General features: G+C 60.0%; 1 protein-coding gene across 1 annotated transcript; it reads right to left on the bottom strand.

Annotated features, from left to right (window-relative positions):
• Nucleotides 1–1,456: 1,456 nt before the first annotated feature.
• Nucleotides 1,457–21,200, bottom strand: Kank4 (KN motif and ankyrin repeat domains 4). The gene is made up of 10 exons (XM_063259663.1): nt 20,964–21,200; nt 17,768–17,842; nt 12,563–14,374; nt 11,452–11,563; nt 9,342–9,548; nt 8,071–8,155; nt 7,462–7,681; nt 5,820–5,962; nt 4,073–4,273; nt 1,457–2,555 (listed from the first exon to the last, which is right to left on the bottom strand). The coding sequence occupies exons 2-10, from the start codon at nt 17,781–17,783 to the stop codon at nt 2,442–2,444; spliced, it is 2,910 nt and encodes a 969-aa protein (XP_063115733.1). The 5' UTR covers nt 17,784–17,842; nt 20,964–21,200; the 3' UTR covers nt 1,457–2,441.
• Between the last annotated feature and the right edge of the window lie 1,744 nt (nt 21,201–22,944).

The raw sequence follows: 22,944 nt of genomic DNA, 5'->3' as shown, positions 1-22,944 counted from the left end.
TTCTTTGGAAGTCCTGTAATGTTTACAATGCCTAAGTTTTATTGGTCTTGTTCTCTGCTGTTTTGTCCAACTTTGTAATATCTAATGAGATAGACAATTCTTTTTAAGGAAACAAGAGACAACGTTGATAACCATTGTTGATAACCTTGTACTCTGTTCTACATCATGTGCTATGTCTATCCTTGGTTTTGACTGACAGCTTTGTTTTGCCATATTTGACTGTATTCTCTCCCCCCCAAAAAAGTAATAAGCACTAAGGAGTAATAAAATCCAAAATGTGTAAATTTTGTTGTAAAAAAGAGAGGGAAAAAAAATAAAAAGAGCTCTAACGGATATAACAGCAAGTGTATTTAAGGGTGTTAAATAGCTGACTATATCAATGTTTTTGAATCATTGAACACAGCTGTTTGCAGTCTCCCTGTTTGAATGTCCACCTTGTATGCTTTCATACTGTGATTTGAGCAACTATTTTCAAGATGATAATATGTAATCTATTAACAGGTGATTTCTTACTGTTATTGTTTTTTTTTGTAGTTCTGTATTACGTGTACCCTTACACCGCTTTGTTTTGTTTTGTGTTTTTCTCTTTTTCCTCTTAAATAAAATTTAAAAAAAAAAAAAAAAAAAAAAAGCCTCTTGCCCCGACCACAGGCTGAGCTGCTCCTTTTCTAGTGTTCTGGGGAGCTGAGGCCCCCCTGGGTGTCCAAGGCCCTGCTTAGACTCTAGTACTGCCTGGGCTGAGTGTGAAGAGTTCACAAATGTCTGCATGTAAAAAAAACCTAACTAGTGGAAGATGCATCCCCATGAATCCCTCTCCAAAGCCTCCCCCAAGCTGTACACACTTCCTGCGGCAGCTATGAGCTCTCCCCCAGGGGCTTCATCTGTGCTGTCCTGGCTGCCTTGAAGTCCCAACTGGGTTGAAAATGGGCCTCTTTAGTGGTCACTTTGACTCGGGAGGACCAAGTCACGCGGTGAAGGTGGGCGGGGACAGCTTCGTGTTTTCAGGCGCTGCCTTTCATCGGAGGTGCCTGGTGCTTGTTGGCAGCGGCAGACATAGTAGATCAGACTTTGTAAGGAGCCTCAGGAAAGAGCACTTCCAGCGCTGTCTGTGGTCTCAGGTGACAGAGTTTTTAAACAGGGGACCTCGTGGAAGTTGCCCCCCTAGTGCGACATGCGGATGGCACCCTGGGGTACACCGCCCATGTGGCTCGGTTGTGGCCCTGCAGGCGGGGCAGCAGGGAGATGGGGCAGGGCCTGGTGGCAGCTCCCAGCCCCCTTCGGGGGACCCTGCTTGGAGCTCCCAGGACGTCCCCGCCTGGCTCTCGGCCCCCACGCAGGGCTAGGCGGATTTTCCTCCCGCACCTTTCACGCTGTGGGGACTTTCGGCCTCTGCTGTCTCGTTTGGCGCTAGAAAGAGGCTCAGGACCGAGCGCAAAGAAACAACGCTCAGACAGGAGACGGAGGGCAGCGTTTTAATAGAGACCCCAGGGACAGCCCGGGGCTTCCGAGTGCGGCCCAGCATCCCCAGGGTCCCGGGACACGGGACCCCACCCCCTGCACGCCGCAGGCCCAGGGGTTCGGGGTCACTGCGAGGACGGCAAGGCGGCCTGCGTGCCCACCCACGGCGGCTCCCGCGCTCACAGCCAGCCACGGAAAGCGTGCCCGGCTCCTCCACTCTCCCGGCGAGCAGCGCCCACGCCGGCACCGTTCCCGCAGGGAGACCCAGTGTGAGCAGCCTTCCCGGTTCCTCTGAGGGCAGCCTGCCGATCTGTGCCTCGCAGACAGGCGAGGAGGCCCAGGGAGGTCGCGGGGAGCCCGCCGCCCCGCCTCTGGGAAGCCGGGCACACGGCGGGGCACGGGCGCTTCAGCCCTTGGTGTGCAGGGGAGTTCTCCGCACAGGAGACTTTAGGAAGACCGCGTGCACAGCGGCCTGGGCAGCGCTGGTCCGGGCAGTGCACGCAAGGCCGGGCAGGAGCTGGGCCGGTGGAGGGGACACCCCACTTGCGCCCCCCCGCTCGGCCCCGGGGCGGCGCGGAGGCCGCGTCTCGAAGGACAGCGACGCCCGCCAGGGAAGCTCGCGCTCCTCCAGGGCTAGGGACGCCGGCGACCCCGCCTCTGCCCGCGACACGTCCTCGGAATGCGCGTCCTGCTCGGCCCCGCGCTCCCAGCCGTGACCCGAGCGCGCCCCGCTCCGTCCACCCTGACGACGGCGGCCCAGAGGGGCGCTGGCCGGTTCCGGCCTCCAGGGGGCGCCCGCGCCTTCTGCAGGGCGCACGTCGGTCACCGGGTCAGGCACCGCGGGCCGCAGGCGTGGGGTCCGCGCCCGAACCGGGCGAGGAACCGGCCTCCGCGGCGAGCGGCCCGGCACCCTCAGGGCGAAGCTGCGGACCCGGCAGCTCCTCTCGGGCAGGCGCGTCCCCCTGGGCGCCGCTGCCCAGGCCTCAGTTGGGCTCCGGGCCCGGGCGCCCAGGCCGCTCCGCGTGGGCCCGCAGCAGTCCCGCGATTTCCACGTGGGCTGGAGACTGCAGCGCGATGGACAAGGCGGTGCGGCCAGCCTGCGGGGGAGAAGAGCAGACGGCGTCACCCGGCGCGGGGCCACGCTGAGTGCACGGAACCCCAGGCGGCAGCCGCGCCGGAGCCAGCTACTGAAAAGCAGGCCCACCCAGCTTTCACTCTTTTCTTTTTTGCTAGGGCCCCACTGTACCCTGAGCTACCTCGCCAGCGGCCCCATCCCCACCCTGTGTTTGAAGTTATGTTGAGCCAGGAACTAACTACTTGGGAGCCATCTACTTGGGATCCTCCTGCCTCAGCCTCTTGATCCCAAACTCTGCAATCTAAATGATGAGTTCTGGGGGGTCAATGACCCTTATCAGCCAAAGACACACTTGCAGTTATTGGGCGGGGGGGGGGGGGGGGGCGGGACACTCCGTGTGGCTGCAGAATGTAAATGGAGTCAGTAGGCGGCAGCAGCGAGACCTGCCTCCCATTCTGCTTCCGGAGAGGTGAGAAACCCGCTCCTGGGCCAGGCAAGAGTTAACACCCAGTTTCACAGCCAGGATGGCTGTGGCCTGCCACTGCCACGACTATCAGGATCCTGCAGCCTCACAAGTCACAAACGCAGTGTGACTGTGACGGGATTAGCCCGACAGCTTAAAGTGGTGGTGGCTGCCAGGGTGGGCGGTGACCTCCGGGAGCCCGGTGCTTGGCCTGTGACACTGGGCTTCCTGACAGCAGTGCACTGGGATGACAGAGGTCAGAAGGGCTTGGCGCTTTGCACACCGGGTGTGTCCAGGCCTGTTAGGGACAGACCCCACCAAAAGCCCGGCGGGAAGCTTGGCAGTGTCTCACTCGCACCTCAGGCGTAGTCTGACTGGGGAGATTCCAGTCAGTGGACAGTTGGCTGAGGTGAGAGGGGCAGCCTAACCCGCAGGTCTCCGACAGCAGGAGCTGAAGCTGGGTTCAGCACTCAGCGCTGCCGTGTGCAGCCCAGTGGGGAGCTGGGGGCTTCTGTGTGCCGACCAGGACACTGTCACCCTACAGGTGCTTCTGTAGGAGGTGCCTGCCCAGGCTCCTTGCACTCAGGAGGCTGAGGCAGGAGGAACACAGAGTTTGCGGCCAGCCTGGGCTACATATTGAGACTGTCTCAAAAGCACAAAACCAGGCTGGGGATTTAGCTCAGTCACTCAAGCACTTGCCTGATAAGCACGAGGTCATGAGTTCGATGCCTGGTACAAAAAAAACAAAACACAAAACCAGCCAAAGAAGCCTTTGTCAAGCAGCCTGGCCCAGTGACCTGGCTGCCCGGTAGTGCTAGTCGGTGGCAGAGAGGTGCTGCCTTTTAGCGACCTCTCCTGGGCTGGCTGCACAGTCCCCACCACACAGCAGAGCTGGCCTGTCTGGGCCACTGCCCACAGCCGGTGGGTTGGGACGGCCAGGCCTGGGCACCTCCCTGGGATGGGGCCCCAGCTATCCCGGTATCCCGGCTCTCATGCCCCCAGCGTTCACTGCCTGCCACCTCCTTCTCTCCAGTGCCCCCCCCCCACCCCGCCGCCCACCACCACCACCATCTTACCTTGTCGGCCAGGCTGCTGTCGCAGGACGGCTGTGCCAGGAGCAGCTTTACCAGATCTGCGTTGCCATGGCGACAGGCCAGCATGAGGGCCGTGGCACCCTCGTGGTCCTGCAGGTTGACATCTGCCTGGCAATGCAGCAGCGCGTGCACCATGTCCCCGCGGTCATGGCTGACGCCCAGCATGAGCGCCGTTTGGCCTCCCTGGAGTGACCACAGGTACAGTGAGCTGGCCCTGCTTCCTGAGATGGGACCGGAAGCCAAGGGTCCCTAGCATCCCCGGGGCCACTGCATGCCTATCACTGCCATCACCGGGTCCCCCACTCTCCTTGCACTCAGACTGGGACCAGGACGTTGCTGGGGACAGGGATGGCCCTTGGTGACCTGGGTCCTGTTCGCCCTTGAGAAGAGCCGGGTGATGGTGATGGTGATGGGGTGAGCTCCCCTACAGGGTGCGTAGGATGAGAGCCACGCATCCGAGTGGGGGGTGACCACAGTGGCAGAGGGGGTAACCACAGTGGAAAAGGGGGTGACAAGAGCACTGCCTCTGCTCAGGCCACTCCGCTGTCACTCAGGAGTATGTGGTGCAGAGGGGCTTGTGGGGCTCAGACTCTGCTTCCAGGGGGCTCCTTCCCCTGGTGCACACCCAGGGGAGCCCAGCACATTCTGCCCTTTGTTCTGGATTATCTCAAAGACCACGGTAAAGTGGGCAGCAGCGGAAAGTACTGTGTGTCCTGCAACACCAGTGTACAGTGCGGGCAAGAGTCCCCAGAAGGGCCATTTAGCAGTTCCTGCCAACCCTGTAAGAGGCGGGGCCTTGAAGAGAGGAAGTGACATCATGGGGCGTGGCCTAGAAGGGCTGTTGAGCCCACCCTTTCCCCACTCTTTGTTCCCTGGCCCTCCTTAGGTGAGTGGCCCTGCGGGACTGTGCATTCCCCCCATGAGGCTCTGTCTGGCCACAGGCCCAAGGCATTGGCACCAAGATGCCATGCACTGAGCCTCTGGAACCGTGAACCAAGTAAACCTTCCCTGTGTGACACAGGCCATTCTGCTCTCCCGAGCTGCACTCCAGCAGCCCACTTCAAGTCAGCTTAGATCAGTGTTGGAAGCCAGCATGGCGAACTGCTCTGTGCTCCCAGCTGAGTCCCATCCACTCTGAGGTGGGCCCTACGGGCTCAGACAGCAGGTGCCCTCCCAGTCTGGCCCACAGCCAGAACCAGGACGTGGTCCACACACCTGTGATGCTGTGTCTACTCTGCCCTGTGGGGAGTCAGGGCTATAGCAGGTGCGATATGCTTGCTTCAGGGACAGCCATGCCCTTACCAGCCATGCTCCTGCCAGCAGGACTCTACAGTGGCTTTCTGGGGAAACTGAGGCCGGGAAAGGAGGCTCCCACAGCCCCAGGACTCAGAAGCGGCCCTCCTGTATGCCCCAATCCTCTCCATCAATCAGGCTGGGGCTCGTGTGAGTGTTAAAGCCTTTGGAGAAGCACAGGGTGATGAGGGGATTTTGTCAAGGCCCTCTAGAATCTTGGCCTGGTCAGGGGCCCTAGTCAAGGCCAAGGTCACCTAGGATGCCCAGGACCTGAGGCAGCGGTTCACAAAGCCCACCTTGACCCATGGTCTCCCTGCTTGCAGGCTTGGCTGCCACAGGATGAGACCCTGGGCTCCCAGGATGCAAAGTGTCCAGGGTTGGCACGGACTCCTGCCTGGGCCCCACTTGCTTGGGCAGGAGCACGTCCCCCACCCACCTGTGTGGCCTGGACATTCACGTTCCCTTCGCGCAGCAGCTGCCAGACCACGGCCATATCCTCGGTAGTCTCCGCAGAAGCCAGGGGCGTGATCATCACAGCAGTGTAGCCGGCTTTATTCTGGCGGTTCACAGCGCAGACGCCTATGGAAGGAACCAGATCACTGCGGCCAGGGTAGCCGGACGCCGCCACCACCATTCTTACATTAAACAATGAGGAGTATTCTACATAGAATGAAAACACGCCTGTATGTCAAGATGATGTAGTCAGTGGAATTTAAAACAAAAACAGCACGTGCCTATAATCCTGGCACTCGGGAGGCTGAGGCAGGAAGATGGCCACGAGTTCAAGGCCGGCCAGGGCTACATAGCGAGACCTTGTCTCAAACCCCCCAACCCAAAATCACTGTCCCATGGTGTGGGCTCCCAGCTCCTCACCACAAGAGCAGTCAGGTCACACACAGTGATGGTTGGTTTAAGTGACGCCACCACACTGGGCAACATGGTGGAAACCACCCCAGTCCCGGTGCTGCCGCTGAGCACAGAAGCCTGCAGCTCTTGGGGGTCTCCGCAGCATCCTCTGTAGTGCACCTGCTCTGCAGGAGGGGAAGCCCACAGCCACCTCACAGGCAGTGGGCCCTTTCTGGGGACCTCACAGAAATGCACGGTGCAGGGGCTGGAGGTTTAGCTCAACGGCATAAGCGCCTGCCTTGGAAGCAGGCAGTCGTGAGTTCGATCCCTGGTACCAATAAAAACGAAAAAGACAAAAAAAAAAAAAAAAAAAAAAAAAAAGCATGGTGCAGACAGTGGGCCTCACACAGAAAAGCTGGGCTGGCTGGACCAGCAGCCCAGCAGCCCCTAGCCCTCATGTCACCTCTCAGCACCATCCTGGAAGACAAGGACAGGCACCCACCTGGCCATAGGCAGCTGCACTTTACCCTTTGACCTCTGGAGTTTGCTCCAAGCTGGGTGCACAGGACAGAGGGTCGCAGAGTGAGGCCTGGCCCCTCCTGGGGCTAGGACAGGGCTGAGTGGGGATGGACTCTGCGTCTGCTCTTAGTGGTGACTGCAGTGGCCGCAGCACGAGGCTCCCCCAGGGCCATGGCTCCCACGCCACAGAAGGGACACAGGCATCAGCTGCTCCCACATCCACAGCACCCAACAGAGCTGTGGGCCTCTGAGACCATCACAGGTCACCACAAGGAAGGGTGAGTGTGGCCCTCTCAGACCCAACATAGGGAGACGGGAAGCGGTGACTGTCCCGGGGCTATGTGACACAGCTCTGGGCTGGCACAGGCCAAGCACAGAACATGCTCTGCACACCTGGCACCGTGGCCTGGGTGAGTTTCACAGCTCTCAGGAGAAAAGGGTTTCCTTAACTGCACAGCGTGAACAGTGCGGGAGGGGCCCTGGGCCACCAACAAAATGACCAGTCTAGCTCCTGGCATGCAGGGGACTCAGGGAGGACTCTCCCTGCTGGAAAGACGTGTGTGTCCTTAGCATAGTCCCAGCTAGTTGGCAGGCTGAGGCAGGAGGATTGCTTCAGCCTAAGAGCCTGGACAACATGGTGAGACCCTGTCTCTTAAAAGAGAAGTAAGGTGGCCTTGGAGGAGGCCCCGGGACGGTGGGGGAAGTGCACTGACCGGTGTCCAGCAGCAGCTTTGCAATGGGGAAGTTGGAGTGGGACACACTGTAGTGCAGTGCCGTGTTCCCATTGCCATCTGCCAGGTTGACCAGCAGCTTCAGGAGATGTGGAGACAGCGGCTGCACCTCGAGGAGGTAGGCGGCTACCACGGCAGGGCTGGATGACTTCCGGCTGGATACACGGAACCACTCTTGGCTGACGGTGTTCAAGCTTGGCCCCTGAGACCCAGAAGAGTCTGGTTCCACGGGGTTCCCTGGGCAGGAGCCCAGGATGAGCCAGTACAGGGTGCCTCACCTTGGCCTCCCTGCCTCTGCCACAACAGCCACGAGCATTGCAGTGACGCACTTTGGACATGGATGCCACCCCCAGAGAGGAGGTGGGTGGGGACCAGGGACAGGGCTCTCGCCAGGTACCCGGCCACCATGCATGGTTTAGACGCCCGCTCACAGACCCCTGGCTGTGCTGCCTGATTCCAGGGACCCTGGCCACCCCCACATGCAGCCCCCTCCACCGCCACAGCCTGCCCTGTGCCCCAGACTCTGCCACCCCAACAGGCCCCCCACACTACCCCTAGCTGTCTTCATGTGGCGATTAGAAAGGGCTGTACCAAGAGCGGGTCAGTGGCCACAGTTTCCAGTGGGTGTTGGCCTAGGGCCCGGCAGGCGCTGAGGAACTCTTCCGAGGGTTTGCACCTGGAGAGGACAACAGGAAACCGTGCAGCCATCACCTGGGCGGGGAGCAGACTTCCTCCTCCTCTTCCACCACCCGGCAAACACTGCTGTCCATGGAAACCAGGGGATGGCAGTGTCCCAACAGCACCTGGCTGCAGGACAGTCCTGAAGGACATGTGATGGCCCCCCACCCTGCTTTGTGTGGCCAGGGCAGAGGGGCCCAGTGTGCATCCAACCCTGGGCAGGGCTGGCGATCCTCACTGCTCAGGTGAGGAAACTGAGGCGGCCACTGATGAAGAACCTGGCCTTGGCAGAGGTGGGCTGTGGCCACTACAGCAGCATTGTGTGCTGTACAAGACAGGGCTGTGTCCATGTGGCCAATGGGGTCGGCAGCAGAGCCATGTTTCTGGCTTCACTGCTGCACCTCTGTGCCTCAGTCTCCACATCTGCAGTGCAGGGGGACCATGCATGACAACAGCCACAAGGCACTCCCATCACCAAGGTGAGGGGACACAGGCTTTGCATGAAGAGCTCAATCCTGACAAGTCTGTGACTGCAGGGGTCATATCTGTTCAGTCCAGACAGCACGGGAAACACAAACTCTGTGGACACTGCAACGTGGGGCGGGGTGTGGATGAGTGGATGGATAAATGGATGTGTGGACAGATGGATGGGTAGAGAGAAGAGCAGATGAGTGGGATGGATGGATGGACAGATGACTGGGTGGATGGGTGGGTGGAAGGATGGATGGATGTGTGAATGGATGGATAAATGAATAGATAGACAAGCAAATGAGTAGAATGGATAGATTGGTGAATGGGTGGATGAATGCATGGATAGATGAATGAGTGTGTGGTGAAAGGATGGATGGATGGATGTGTAGATGGGTGGATGTATAGATGTATTGGTGGACAAATGGACAGGTGGGTGGGTGGATGAATGGTTGGGTGGGTGGATGGGTGGATGAATGGATGGATGGATGGATGGATGGGTACATGGATATATGAATGAGTGGGTGGATGGATGGATAGATAGATGAATGTGTGGGAGAATGGGTAGATGAATGAATTGGATGGATGGATGGATGAGAAGATGAGTGGGAGGGATGGATTGATGAATGGGTGGGTGGATGGATGGATGGGTGGCTGGGTGGGTGGACAGAAGGGTAGACATTCACCCTCACCCCCCACTCATCCTCATGCCTCACCTCTCAGGCTTGGGGTGGGGAGTTCCCTCCTCAGTCCCACTCTCCCGGGCTGTGCTCTGGGTAGCCTCAGGGCGGGCCTGCTCAGTGTGGGTGTCCCCATCCCGCAGGCACTCTGGGTCGCTGCACTTCTTTTCAGCCTCGCTGTCAGACAGGTCCTCAGGGGAGCTGTCCTCACCGCTGGTTTCCTCACTGGAGGTAGTCTCGTAGCTACAGAAGGGGGCAAGGTCATGGTCCATCCTTCCTTCCTGCGTCAGCACCCCACGTGCAGTGGGCCTCAGCCAAACCTCTACACCTACACCCACAGGACAAGGAGGTGCCTGGGGTCCTAGTTGAGACCCAGAGGGCAGAGCTCTGGCTCATGCTGGAGGCCAGGCCATCAGGGGAAAGGTAACAGATGGACAGTGCCCTAATACACGTTCAAGGCTGAGGTCTCAGAGCCGTTTGTTTTTGGAATTCCCTTATGAGTTCCCCGAAAAGCTTGAAAAGTCTTCTCCTTCTTGTGGAAGGGGACCCTTCCCACCCACCTGCTCTGGACAGCAATGGGAGAACTCAGGGCTCTATGCAGCTCCCCAGTGTGGCACCTGGAGTGCCTGGGGCAGTGGAAGTGAAAGCCTGGCTGCCTGACTTGGGGTACCCTCTCCGCAGGGTTCCCAGGCTTAGCCTGAGACCCTACCACGTGGTGACATGAGGGTCACAGAAGATTCCATGACTCCAATAAAGGACGCTAGTTTGGGGGCACTGCACACAGCACAGGGACTGGTGGCCGAAGCTTTCCCCAGACCCCTAAAGTGCTCCCTCCGAGCAGTGGCCATGCCTGAGGCCCTGGGCCTGGGTTTGCAAGCCTGGCCTGGCCCCTGTCTGCTTAAACTCACATCTCTCCTCTCCTGCGCTTGGGACAGACAGCCTGGTGCTTCTGGGATGGACAGGCAGGGCCACGTGACACTATCACAGCGCTTGGCTTAGCACAGTTTCTGGGAAGCTCCCAGAAGTCCTATGCTCAGTGAGCACTGCTGTGGCCGGAATAGTGAACGAGACAGGACAAAGTGGGGGAAGGCCACAGACCCATGCCATGTACAGAACCACACAGAGCTGCGTCTTCCTGAGTGCTTGGCACACAAGTCAGTCACACAAAGGCCCAGGACTGGGGCCACGCTGCCCAGAGCTTGCCTCTGTCCCCACGGCTGAGGCCACTGCACGGGACCAGCACACTCCGCACTCCAATCCTCGAAGGCTGGCACCAGGCCCTGGCATGTGCTGAGCCAGGCCACTGCAGGAGCTGTGACCCAGTCCCTCTAGACTGGGGCACAGAGGTCCCTGTATCAGGCCTCGAGGTGAGGCTGGCTCTCCTCGAACAATGGCATCTCACTGGCCACATAGCACCTCCCTGTGACTACTCCACTGTCATTTCTGCTGCCACTCATGGGACTTCCATCATAACGCCAGCCCCCTTTGCCTCCAGTGTTGTCTCTAACGAGGTGGCCCCATCCCGCCTCCTGGTCACCAGTAAGCATCCCGAGCGTCACCCCTCTTCTTTGTTTTCTGACTGGCCTAGGATGGGACACAGGCACCCTGACTTCACTTACGCTGCTCCCCTGCCTGGTGGCCCGTGAGATTCTACCTAAGCATCTGCATCCCCGGGGGGCAGCTCACTAAGAATGGTTCCTGGACTGTACCGGGTCCAGCACCCACACCCTGGGCCACAGGAGGTGTGGCCAGGGTCCACAACACCAGACAGTGCATTTTGCACTGCCCAGCCTGGGTTTGGCTCACAGGAAGTTAAAGGAAAAGCGGTTCTATAGGTCAGAGGTGAGGGTCAGCAAATCACCAGACCCTACACCAGGGTTAGTGCTGTGGTTTGGGTCTTGGCCGCCCTGAAAGGGCTCATGGGCCCCTAAATCCCTCGGCCCCCCGAGTCCTGGCTCCAGGGGACAGGGGAGCTGAGGCAGTTAAAGGCAGCGGCTCCCAAGGGCCAAATGCCTGACACAGAGCGGAGGCTCCAGGGCCGCAGGGTGATGCCTGCACTGAAGTAGAAAAACCAGGTGCTCCCCGCCCAGGACAGGGACCACAGAAGGGAGGACAGGAAGGGCACGCGCACCACAGCGATGCTTACCCACCGTTAACCCCAACAAACTGCAGGCTCTTTCTGGCCCCGTTGCCTCCTGCGCGGAAGCCACAGTCTCTCTTTTTCATTATGGATTTCAGGCTGGTCGGCGGAGATATCTCTAGGCAGACAACACCGCAGGTGAGCACAACGTAGCAGCAGAACCAGATGCTTGTTCTGGGGGACACAGCTGCAGGTGTGTGAAGAGCACAAGGACAGCCCTGGCCATGGACGCCTTGGGTCTGGGGGCTCTGCAGAGCCCGGGCCTTCTGGTTGGTGTTGGTAGGACTACACTGGTCAGTGACACCACTCTGTGTGTGGTGGCATGTGGCTCCGGGACCCCTATGAGGCCATGTGGTGTGGGCACTGTCCTGGCTATGTCTGGATGTCCCCCAAAGCCTCTTGCAGTCAGAGTGGGGCTTTTCAGAAGTGACTAAATCTAGAGTGTTCGATGCTGGAGGTGACCCATGCTCTGATGCTAGGTTTAAGGGTGTGATGAGTATAAAATACAAGGGACAGAAGGTGCTACTGTGGTCACTGCTTGTCACTTAGTGCTTGTGTCCCTCTGCTCCACCATGGACTGTTTCTCCTCTGTAATGCTCCTCTGCTGTGCCACTCTGCCTTGGAGCCAGCCAATTATGGACTGAAACCTCTACAAACTGTGAGCTAAATAATGTTTCTCCAAACCCAGGCTTACAGAGAGCCTTTGATGTGTGAAGGCCAGAGGGAAAGCAGGCAGCCAGGGCTAGGAAAGGAGGAAGGGGTGAGGGGCACGTGGGCAGGGCCTCCCCTCCTTCTCTCCTAGTCCTCATCCCCTAGGATCCTGTGTTTGCATGAAGTAGGACCCCCACCCCTGCGCTCACCAGCTACCCAAGCCATAGTTGGGCAGAGGAGCATGATCAGGCCTCCATCCAGCTGGCCACCCTGCCTCATCTTTGTGGCTTGTGCTACCTGTGCAGCTGTGCCCTACAGCTGGACCCAATCTCCGAACCAGACAGAGGGGAGGCACCAGGACCACAGGGTTGCACGCACCAGGCTTCCCCACAGCTCTCAAGCCACAAGCCCTCGTGCAAACTCCCACACATGGGGAGCCCCTCTCCGACATCTCACGGGCACTCACCGGGGGCTGATGGGGTGGGAGCTGGTGGGGAGGGGGCTGGGTGCCCCGCTGGCTCCTGCTGGGGTCCCTGCGCTGCGCAGGCCGACAGCAGCAGGCTGAGTGAGCTGAGCAGCTGGCCGCGGATGCTGCTGAGCCTAGATGCCGGCTGCCTCAGGGCACTGGCCAGCTCAGGGTACCCATGCTCCAGGCAGCTCCACTGCTCCTGCAGTAGTTCCTGGATCTTCCGAACATATTGTCCTAGTGCGGCGTCCGGTGAGGACCCAGGCAGTCCAGCTGGGTGCTGGGAGCCGGCCTCTTCTCTGGCCACTGAGGCAGCCTCCCCATCACTGCCCAAGGTGCCCTCTGCAGCCAGGCCTTCAACAGCCTCCTGCCCCAAGCTGGCCGGCTCCTCGATTCTGAGCTCCGTGGAGAGGCAGCTATGCACGGGGGAGGCAGGGACAGGACAGGATTGCTGTGGCAGGGACAGCTGGGCTGGGCGTCCATCCCCTGGTGGGGCGATGTCTGTCACCCAGAGGAGGTTCCCCGATTCCCCCAGAACTCCCTGGTTCCCAGAGTCTGCAGGGCTCAGAAAGGTGACCCCGACACCCTTGTCATGAGTCTCCACACGGTGCAGGTCACACAGAGGATCGGTGCCCACTGCAGCATCTATGTGGCCCTGGGGATCCTGGGCATCCTGGCTGAGCTTCTCCTCCAGCTGGGCCACCGTGCTCTCCAGCTCAAGAATCCTCTGCTCCTTGGCCTCCAGAGTCACCCGGATACTGGCCAGCTCCTCAACACGGCTGGCCAGCTCATCCTGCAGGGCCCAGAGCTGCTGGCCCAGGCTGCCATCCAGGCCTAGGGCCTCTTCAGTGACGCGCATGCCCACACTCTGCACAGCCATCTCCAGTGGCGACGGTGGCGGGGGGAGCTCACTAATGTTCAGCTCGATGTCCCCCAAGGCCAGCTCACTCTCAGGGACTGGTGATGGCAGAGGTGGGGGGCTTGGGGTGGAGGAACCGGGAGTGGACGCCAGCTGTGTGCCCTCCTTCTGGCCTTCAGCCCCCAGGTGCTCTGGAACCACAGGCACACTCTGGAAGGGAGGAGGAGGGCCTGGGGGACATGGGTAATCCAGAGCCTGTGACTCTCCAGTAGGGAGCTCGTACTCCTTGGGAATCCCCAGAACCTGGTCTCCCAGATCCTTGGCTGTGTTGGCAGCTGACACCCCCGGCCTAGGGCTGGGGAGATCTGCAGGTTCCTCTGCAGGCCTAAAGGCTTCGTCCCAGGTGCCGCCTGTGTCCTGCAGTGGAGGAGGCGCTGGAGGTGTGGGGGGCCCCTCTAAGGCCCTGCTGGGCAGCAGTGTGGCCGGCATGCTGGATGCCCGCAGGAGCTGGGGCCGGGCAGAGGCACAGCTGGGCACTGCGTCCTCCCCCTGCCCAGTGGCCTCAGCCAGCAGGGCTTTCCTGGGGTGGCTCAGCTTGCTGCCCCCAGCCCAGGCCTGAGGGGGGCTGCTCTGTGGCACTTGAGGCCGGGTTTGCTCCTGCAGCCCCAAGGACACCTTCCTGGGCACCGCGGGGGACCAGGACTGCTGGAGGAGGGCAGCCGGGGGACGCACGCCGCTGCTGGGGAGGCTGAAGTTGCGGGGCAAGGTGCTGAACTTGGCCTGCTTGGCCCTCCGGTGGATCGGGACCCGCTTGATGGTGTTGCCCTTCTCAATGTCATCCACGTACTTGAGGAAGTCGAGGTCCAAATGGAAGCCGTACGGTGTCTCCACTGAGTACGGGCAGCTCTTCGAGGAGCCCCTCTCCTCATCCCGCTGCAAGGTCGGGTCCTGGGCTGGGAGAGGAGAACACAAGGTGAAGCAGAGGACACAGAAGCTAAATGTCACAAAGCCTCTCCTGTGGGAGGAGCACATGAGCAGATAATTCAGGGGGCAGGGTATTGCTCTGGGAGGGGAAAGGGAGAGGAGAGGGAAGGTGTGAATGTCACCATCGTGACCGTCATGTACCACAGACACCGCCAATCAAGCGTTTTTCAAGAAGGAGAAGCAGAGAGCTCATGAGAACTACAGGCCAAGGCCCCGGAGGAGCGGCAGTTCCGACTTGGCGCTGTCACAAGACACTTGTCACGGTCCTGGGTCCCAGCTGTGCCCAGGCCTGGTCTCCCAGCAGCACCAGGTAGGCGCCACTGAATCAGTGCACAAGGGTGGCGTAGAAGCACTGGGGCCTTTGTGTCTCAGGCTGCTAGGAACCTGCCCGTGTGGCCCCCAAACAGATTCACTGTGCTGTCTTGCTGGGTTTGAGTCCCACAGCTGCTGAGCTGCATCGGTCAGCAGTTAAGACTGAGTCGGTACCAAGTGGCAGCTGCTGTTCTGGATGGCCTTGCAGGAGAGTTACACAATTTTCTCGAGTTACTCAGATGGCTACTGGCAAAGCCGGAGGACTGGAGGAGCCACACCTTCCTCATCATTTAAGCACCTTCTGATGCCACAGCAGAGAGCAGGAGCAGAGCTGAGGTTCTCTGCCCCCAAAACTGCTCAGCAAGCAAATCCCACATCCAGCAGCCCCACCAGGAGAAAAGGTGGGGAGGGAGATGGGCAGGCGGGCGTCCTCCAAGGCCCCAGCACTCTCAAGGCCACTGGCCACTGGCCACTGGCCACGGGACATGGGGATGGGAACCATCTGCCTGGCTGTCTAGCAGTGTCACCTCCTGGCCCACAGGAGATGTCCAGAGCCCTTGGGGACCTGTCTCCAAGCCCTCTTCCTCAGATGACAGTCTCGTCCCTTCCGTGTCCCTCATGGGACATCCTTATTTCCCATGGCGTCCTGCTAAACACACTCCGAGCAAGCTGGGCCCAGAAGAGCTCAGGAACACAGATCCTGGAGCCCGGTCAGTGTCCCCACTCGGGGAAATGACCTCAATTCCAGCAGCTCCTCTTCCAAACTCAGAACAGCAACCCGCAAGCTGAATTAACTCCTAAGGGACACAGGTGCCTGCAGCACCTGGCCCGTGCCGCATTTGTGCCCTACCCGCACTCACTGCTGCAGTTAGTGTCTTGGTGGAAGCCAAAGTACACAAAACGGAGGCCACAGACTCTAATGACCATGCAGAAGGCCCTGTGGCTAACGAAGCCCTCCATTCTGGGCAAAATCACCTGCAGCCATAGCTCCGTCTTCCACCTGGGTCTCCTCCCTGAGCACCTGTGTACGGTAGGGACCCAGGGACCCAGAGGCGAGGCAGGTGTGGTGTCTGATCAGGTGGTGCCCAGCCAGAGCAGTGTGCTACGTGGCCAGGGAGGTGACGGAGCCAGGCACAAGGTGTCTTTTGCCCCTTATCTGTCCAGCTTCTTTGGAAGTGTTTGCTTGGACCAGAGGCTGGGCTTGCTTTCATAAGGGAGGAATGAAGCCAGGTGGCAGCCTGTCCCCAAAATGGCACCTCCATCCCACACCTGTAATTGTGTAATCCCCAAGATGACAGTGATAGATTGCGTGGCCTGGCAGTGTCTGCAGGGGGATGACGTACGCGCGCTGCTCTGGGTCCCAGACTGCCCTCCCCATGTGCTCGGCTCAGGTCCCCAGGAGCTGCTGACATCACCAGGCACACTGTACTTGGCAAAGGGCACCACCTCTTTAGGGCGGCTGTGTGGCACCTGCTTCCTGCCTTCCTGCAGTGGTGACACCCACGTACCCAGCTGCCAGAGCAGGTGCAGCTCAGATGCAGGGCAGCACCGCCAGCCAAAGCTGTGCCTTCCGGGAGAGGCCAGGGCAGGAAGCCCTCGGGGGTGGAGCACGGCCAGTGTGTCCCCAGCGGCACACACACATTTGTGTCCACATTCACAGTCATGCACTGGCACACACGCACTCACACCCACTCTGAGCTGGGCACCCTGCTCCGTCAGCCACGTGACGCTCACACCCATTTCTCCTGAAAGCACACACCACCTTGATCGGGACTTGGCCATACTACCTGACAAGGGGCCACCAGAGCTCAGGATTCAGGCACTGGCTGGGCAGGGAGCCATCAGAACCTTCCCAGCTCAGAATGAGGCTCTGATCGGATAGATGGGGACACAGCTGGGTTTGAGCCCTGTGGTCCCCTGCTCTGTGCACCCCAGAGCAAAGCATTTTATTCCCTGTGCCTCTGTCTCCCCACTGTAAACAGAGATAATGACAGCTGTTGGGGACCCCGAGGAAGGGCTCAGAGGGATCCCAGGGACCCTCTCTCTGGCCCAGGTTCCCTGCCAGGACACAGCCCTAGAGGAGCACAGAGCCCAGGTCCAGAAAAACAGAAAATAGCAAGAGAAGCAGCAGCTAGAGATGGCTCAGCACTCCCCACCTACTCTGCAGGTCCTGCTGGACATAGATGCCAGAGAGGATGGTACACAGGAGGACAGGGACAGAGGGATGACAGTCACTTGCTTGAGGCAGAGGGCAGCTGGTAGACGAGTGAGGGAAGTTCAACATCCACACCCAAGTCTCCAAAGGAAACAGAATGGAGAAAGTGGCCAAAGAGCCAGAAAAAGCAGGAGAGGGCCGGGCTTGGGAGATAGGGGTGGTGGTGCACTGTACAGACTCATGGTCTCGGCCTGAGATGGGCAGACCCATGAATGCAAGGTGACGGTGGACTCTCAGGTTCCTGACAATCCCTCAGGAGTCAGGAGGTCAGGCCCTGCACCGTGACCTTCAGCAAGTGACCCTAGAGGGGACTCGGGCACCTCGAGAACCTCCTGTGCCACCCAGGGGCACCCCCCCCAGGAGTAGGGCTGACACTGGGGACAGAGCAGTGCCATTCAGGGGCTAGTGATGCCCAGGGGGGGTCCCCTCCACCCTCCACCCTCCTGCAGGGCTGCCATCTGCTCTGGTCAAGTGTGCTCTTCTGCCACTGGGGGGAGCGCTCCCCTGTATGCTGGCCCCTGTATGTCAGGGACAGGCAGCCATGCCACCACGCATGGCCCATGGAACATTAGGGGACATTCTAACCTCGAAGCCCCACCCGAAGGCCACTCGACGGCCGAGACCCAGGTGCGACCAGAGCCTGAGACAGAGCTGACTTGGCCACAAGTATCCTCCCTGTCTGCTGCAGAACAGAGCCACCGTTCAGAGCCACCCTGCATCACACGAGTGGCACAGCCCTGCCCCACACTGCACCGGTCCCCGGGGACTCGGTGCCCACTGCTCCTGTGCCCCCAGTCCCCGTCCCCTTCACACTGGCCAAGAAATCGCTGCCTACCCCCGGGCTTCTCCATCCTGGGGCAGTGACCTTCCGCCTCACAGGCGCTCTTCAACCGCCGGTGTCCTGGAGACTCTGAAAAGGAGGAGAGGAAAGAAGCAGAGATCCCGTTAGAGATTTTTGGTTTGGGGATTTTTGTTTGTTTTTTGAGACAGAGCTTCACTGTGTAATTCAGGCTGTCCCCTCATTCCTGGGGATCTTCTTGCCCCAGCCTCCTGAGTGCTACGATCACAGGTGTGTGCCACCACACCCAGCCCATTAGAGTTCAAGTAGTTCCAGTGGGGACTTAGCACCCAGGAAAGTCAGCCCACTCTGCGGCTCTCAGCTACAAGGAACGAGAGGGAACCTGGCAACACCGAAGCTGAAGGGGGCAGAGGCAGCGGAGAGGCCTGGTTGAGGGACCACTCCATCCAGGTCTCCGCAAGCCCATGACAGAGCTGGAAGCTGGCCTGGCTCTGCTGGTCACGCAGCACTATTCCTGGACAGCAGGTCTGACCCCAAGCCAGCCTGGTTAAGTTAAGATTACAATCCGTCTCCAAGGAAGCCTCAATGGAGCGACCCCAGTGACATTCTCAAGGGACATACAGGAAGTGAGATCTCGGCAGGAGCTGGTGACCTTCAGCCATGGCTGGGGCCAGCGGTGTTACCCAGAGCGCAGGCACCAAGGGCTGCATGGGCAGCACCTGCCTTCAGTCCTGTCGAGACACACTTCTCCCTGGATCCCATCCACTCCAGGGTGCCCCTCTCCCGGTGGCGGGCAGCTCAGCTCCAGCCATGCATCAGTCCCGGGGGACCAACATCGTCAGGTCACAAGGCCACTGCAGCAAGACTCGCTCAGAGACCCCAGGCGAGGAGAGTGGTGAGAAGAGCAGAGGCGCAAACCAGGAAAGCTGGGGCGTGAGAGGGAAAACCAGGAAGACAAAAGTGTGGGCAGCCACACAGAGAGGAATCCAGATAGCGCTGTGCCAGACAGAGGTTTGGGAGCCCTTGTCCTGCAGCACCTCGGCTGCCACAACCTGGCCCGAGGGCAGCTTGTGGGCCAGGGAGGTGACAGCTCTCACCACCCTGCGGGTTCCAGGTCCTTCAAGACCTGGCCTTGGTGGAGCAGGTGGGTAGAGGAGGAGGTAACCAGGGAAATGGGGGGCACAGCCCTGCAGCTCAGTCCTGAGGGGGAGGCAGGCCTGGAGCGCAATGTGGGCTGGGGGCCCTGTGATGTCACAGCACCTGGGCAGACCGGGCTGGCAGCCAAGGCTCTACTCCCCTCCTGCATCTCTCACACCCCACAGCAGTACCAAACCGGGGCCGCGGAGTCTCTGCACACCAGAATCCCCTCAGGAATCCACACCATGGCCAAGAGGGGTCCCACCATTCCCATTTTCAGGTGGGGAGACTGAGGCAGAGTGGACTAGGCTGCCTGGGGCAGTAACAGCAGCTGTTGGAGCTGTATCTGCCAGGTACATTCGGTTAGGAGTCCATGCAAGAACACCTGTGGACGCTTATCCACCTGCACCCACCCTGCTCCTGCTGCTGGAGCTCACCCTGTGTTTTGCTTTATGAGACAGGGTCTTGCTATGTGTTTCGGGCTGGCCTTGAACTCACAGAAATCCTCCTGCCTCAGCTTCCTCAGTACTGGATTAAAGGTGTGTGTCAAACACTTCCTGAAGGTGGGAAGACTTCCTGGGGCCTCAAGGGGGACCCCAGGCCCCGCCCCCAGGAAAAGGGACCCTGGCTGGTGCTGCCCAGGCTGGACCCCACTTCTTCCCTCCCTAGCTGGGGAACTCATCCTGGCCCATCAGGGTCCTGTGGCTGCAGATGGCCCTGCAGCAGACGCTGGGTCAGGTTTCACCCGCAGCTCTGGACCAAGCTGCAGACTTGAGCTCAGACTTTTGGGCGTGAATCACAGCGGGCTGCGGGCAAAGGGGCATTGGCAGTACAGCTCTCTGAGGCAGGGGCTTGGGGTTCCAGGGCACAAAGGGATAGGACAGGACTGTCACAGCCCAGCTCCTCCTCTACGTGTCCCCTTCCCACAGTCCCTTCCCCTTCCCGTGGACGCCCGGGGGTCACCGAGGGTTCCGCAGACTGGGGCAGCGGGAAGCGGGAGGAGAGCAGCTGCCCACAGTCATTGGAGGTGCTGACACAACAGACTGCCCTGAGCGCCCCTGCACGGGATGCCCCAGAGGGGGCCTGCAGCCCCTGGGGTGCTCTGAGCTGTGACACAGGCAGGGTATCCAGACTCCCGGCTCTTGGGACCTGTGGCCACTCCGCTGTCACTGTTCAGCCTGTCCCTGGGCAAGGACCTCAAGGAGCCCAGCCTTCTTGCCAGCTAGGGGTGCTCAGGGCCTGAGGAGGTACAGCCCCTGCCCTCTCCAGCTCTGCTCGCCTGCGAATCTGAAAGCTTGTGAAGGTCAGAATTCCTGCAAGTCCATTGCTGCCCAGCTCCCCGTGCTAAAAATGTAGCAGACGCTCAGTCTGTCGGTGGGTCGTGGAATAAAACAGTCCATCTAGATGGCCTCATGGGGAAGCGCTGACAGGTGCTGAGACCGACTCCTCGCTTAGCCCGCACAAGCCACCTTGGCAACCAGGTCCGAGCTGCCAGTGAGAAACCAGCTTCCCCGTCGGTCGGCAGGGGCAGGAGGGCCGCGTCACTCCAGGGCCATGCAGTGCACTCAGATCCCACAGGACTTGAGGGGGGAGGGGAGGAAGACTGCCCAATTCCAGCGACACGGTCACCTCAGGCAGCAGCGACGTCCCGGTGGGGCTCCCGGCTGCAGCAGACCCGGTCCAGGAGGAGGCCGTGGTCCCCAGGTCGACCCTGTCCCCAGCGTCTGCGTCCCCTCACTTGTCCCCTTTATTTCGCCACTTTCGACCTCATTTCCAGCCTCAGCCCAGACCCCGAGACTTCCCTTCCTTCGTCCTGAAACCGAAGCTGGCTCTGCGTTCCTGCTCTGCAAACCTCTCCCCTGTGCGATAATAAAAACGCTCTGTTTCACCCCAGCGGGCTTCGTGCCAACACAAACAGCACCCTGGCTTTCCCGAGAAGAGAGCTGGCCCCACAACAGCCTTGGTACCCAGAGGTTCCTGGGGAGTCCACCTCGCACAGTCCAAGGTTCGGCAGGGCAGCCCGCGCCCCTGCAGGGCTGGCGGTTTGCGAGCCGAAGCGACCGAGCGGAGCCCCGCACCGCACCCCGCACCGTACCTGGACAGCCGCGGCCGGAGGGCCAGTCCTGCGCGGGGATGCAGAGGGGCTGAGCCCGCGCCCCTGGCCGGAGCCGCCGCTGCTCCACAGCGCTCGCGTCCCGCGGACCCGGAGCTAACTCGCTCACTACGGCCCCAACTCCAGCTCACTTTCCCGCGAGGGTCGCTCCTCCCGCCTGCATTGCAGCAGCCGCATCTGGAGGGCAGCGGGAGCCGCTGGAGGGAGGAGGCCGCGCGGGCTTCCGGGGGGGGGGGGCGCTCCCTGCAAGACCGGGAGGGAAGGAGGGTCCCGCCCACAGAGCGCTCTGGGCTGAAACCCAGCGGCAGCAGCGTCTGCTGCCCAGCTGCGGGAGGACTCGGTCAGGTGATCCGTGACCTTGCTGAGCAGACTCTGGCTTCCTTCGTGTTCCGGAGACCAGGTGGGCAGGGTCAGGAAGGAATCGGTGCTCAGTCCTCCGCCGGCCCTGCAGAGAGGGAGTCGCTCACCTCACATGGCATCCGGCAGCTGGAAGTTACTTCCCAGCTCCGCGGCCCGGGGAGGAAGAGCGTGGGTCCTTCCTGTGGCCGCTGGTCCCTCGCGTGCGCGCGCGCGCCCACCGCTTAGGTCTTTGCTCTTCAACATAGTCCTGGAAGCCTTGGGGTGCAGCGCATTCCCAGCTCAGTTAGCAGCATCCTGCCCCCACCGCCCAGGGTGCTAGGACTGCAGGACACCTCTGGTTCAGTGATGCAAGTCTCCAAGGCAGGCAAGGGGCAGAGCAAGGACAGTGACCCCAGAATGCCAGGGCCAGAGTGGTTGCTCAGCTTGCTGCTGTCTGCCGATCTGCTGCTCTTGACCACCCCATGCACACGCAACTCCGGCAGGAAGAGGAAAGTGGGGTGACAGAGGCCGGATTGCTGCCCAGGGCTCTAGCCTGGGGTGCGAACTGCAGCCAGCACAGGGAAGCTGAGGGGTGGGGTTAGCACCAAGGCCTCCAGGTCTGGCTGCCACACGTAGGAGGCCCCAGCCTGAAGCTGCTGCAGCCTAGAGAGCAGATGTGGGAATGGGGCACAGAGGTGTGTGTACTGCAGGGGCTCCACACCCGCACCATCCCTCATCCTCACCAGGATGGACAAGGTGGTCCATGGGGGGCCCCAGGGAACTATGGCTGCTTTGCAAGCTCAGCAAAGGGCTGGATGGACCTCGTCCCCTCATCCCCATACCCCAGGGTCCAGCCAAGCTGGCCCTGCTCCAACACGACGCCCCATCAGTTCCAGAGGCAGGGGCGGCACTGACCTCCACAGAGGCTGACGGCTGAGTAGCTTTCCAGAGCACCTGAGCGTGCCTGCCTCATGCCTGGTCCCCTTAAAGTATGCCCGTCCATCCTGTGCCCTGCCTACCCTTGCTCCTGAGGACAGCTAGAACAGAGGACGAGAATCCTCTCACTGAGGGCCTGAGTGACTTCCTTCCCTTGGGTGACCGGGTGGAGATCCCAGGGTTCATCCCACCTTCTCCCATGACTCTCCTTGGAAGTTTCTAGATCATCTCACTTCACCCAGAGATGAGAAAACTTTCTGAAGGGCAAGGATGGTGCGATGACCGCTGACCAGGCTAAGGGCCCAGCGTTTGCTTTTCTCAGCTGCTAAAAGTATCTGTGGTCACTAAGTCAATAAACCAAAGCATCAGAACAGGAAGGAATCAGAAAATTACCTGAGTGCTAAGGCTCTGTGAAAATCCATGGGCGGCAAACTGTCCCCTGATAATCTAAGACGATTCAGGAGCCCTTCCAAACTGTCGAGGAGCAGAGAATGTTTCCAGGAGGCAGAGTGAAGGAAGCGACCCATCCTGGAGGTGCACAGTTTGCTAATTCTTTGGCTGCCTGTGCTTTAGTGTCAAAGCCATGAGACTGATGCCAAGCCAACCTCGTGAAAAACCATGTTTTGTTCTGAGTTTTACACTTTGAGCCCTTCAAAGACCTAAAGACTTCGTAAGCTCTACCCCTTGA

The sequence above is a fragment of the Cavia porcellus genome, unplaced genomic scaffold (genome assembly GCF_034190915.1).
Source record: "Cavia porcellus strain 051 isolate PalLab524CR breed Dunkin Hartley unplaced genomic scaffold, mCavPor4.1 scaffold_1, whole genome shotgun sequence".
NCBI classification, from domain to species: Eukaryota; Metazoa; Chordata; class Mammalia; order Rodentia; family Caviidae; genus Cavia; species Cavia porcellus.
Note: the sequence above shows the minus strand (reverse complement) of the source record. Positions and strands in the feature narration are given on the sequence as shown.

Coding starts and splice junctions, on each gene's coding strand:
- Kank4 (XM_063259663.1), bottom strand. Junction 9,549..11,451: donor TTTGTTGGGGTTAACGGTGG/GTAAGCATCGCT, acceptor CCCCTTCTGTAG/CTACGAGACTACCTCCAGTG. Junction 8,156..9,341: donor CCCCACCCCAAGCCTGAGAG/GTGAGGCATGAG, acceptor TGTCCTCTCCAG/GTGCAAACCCTCGGAAGAGT.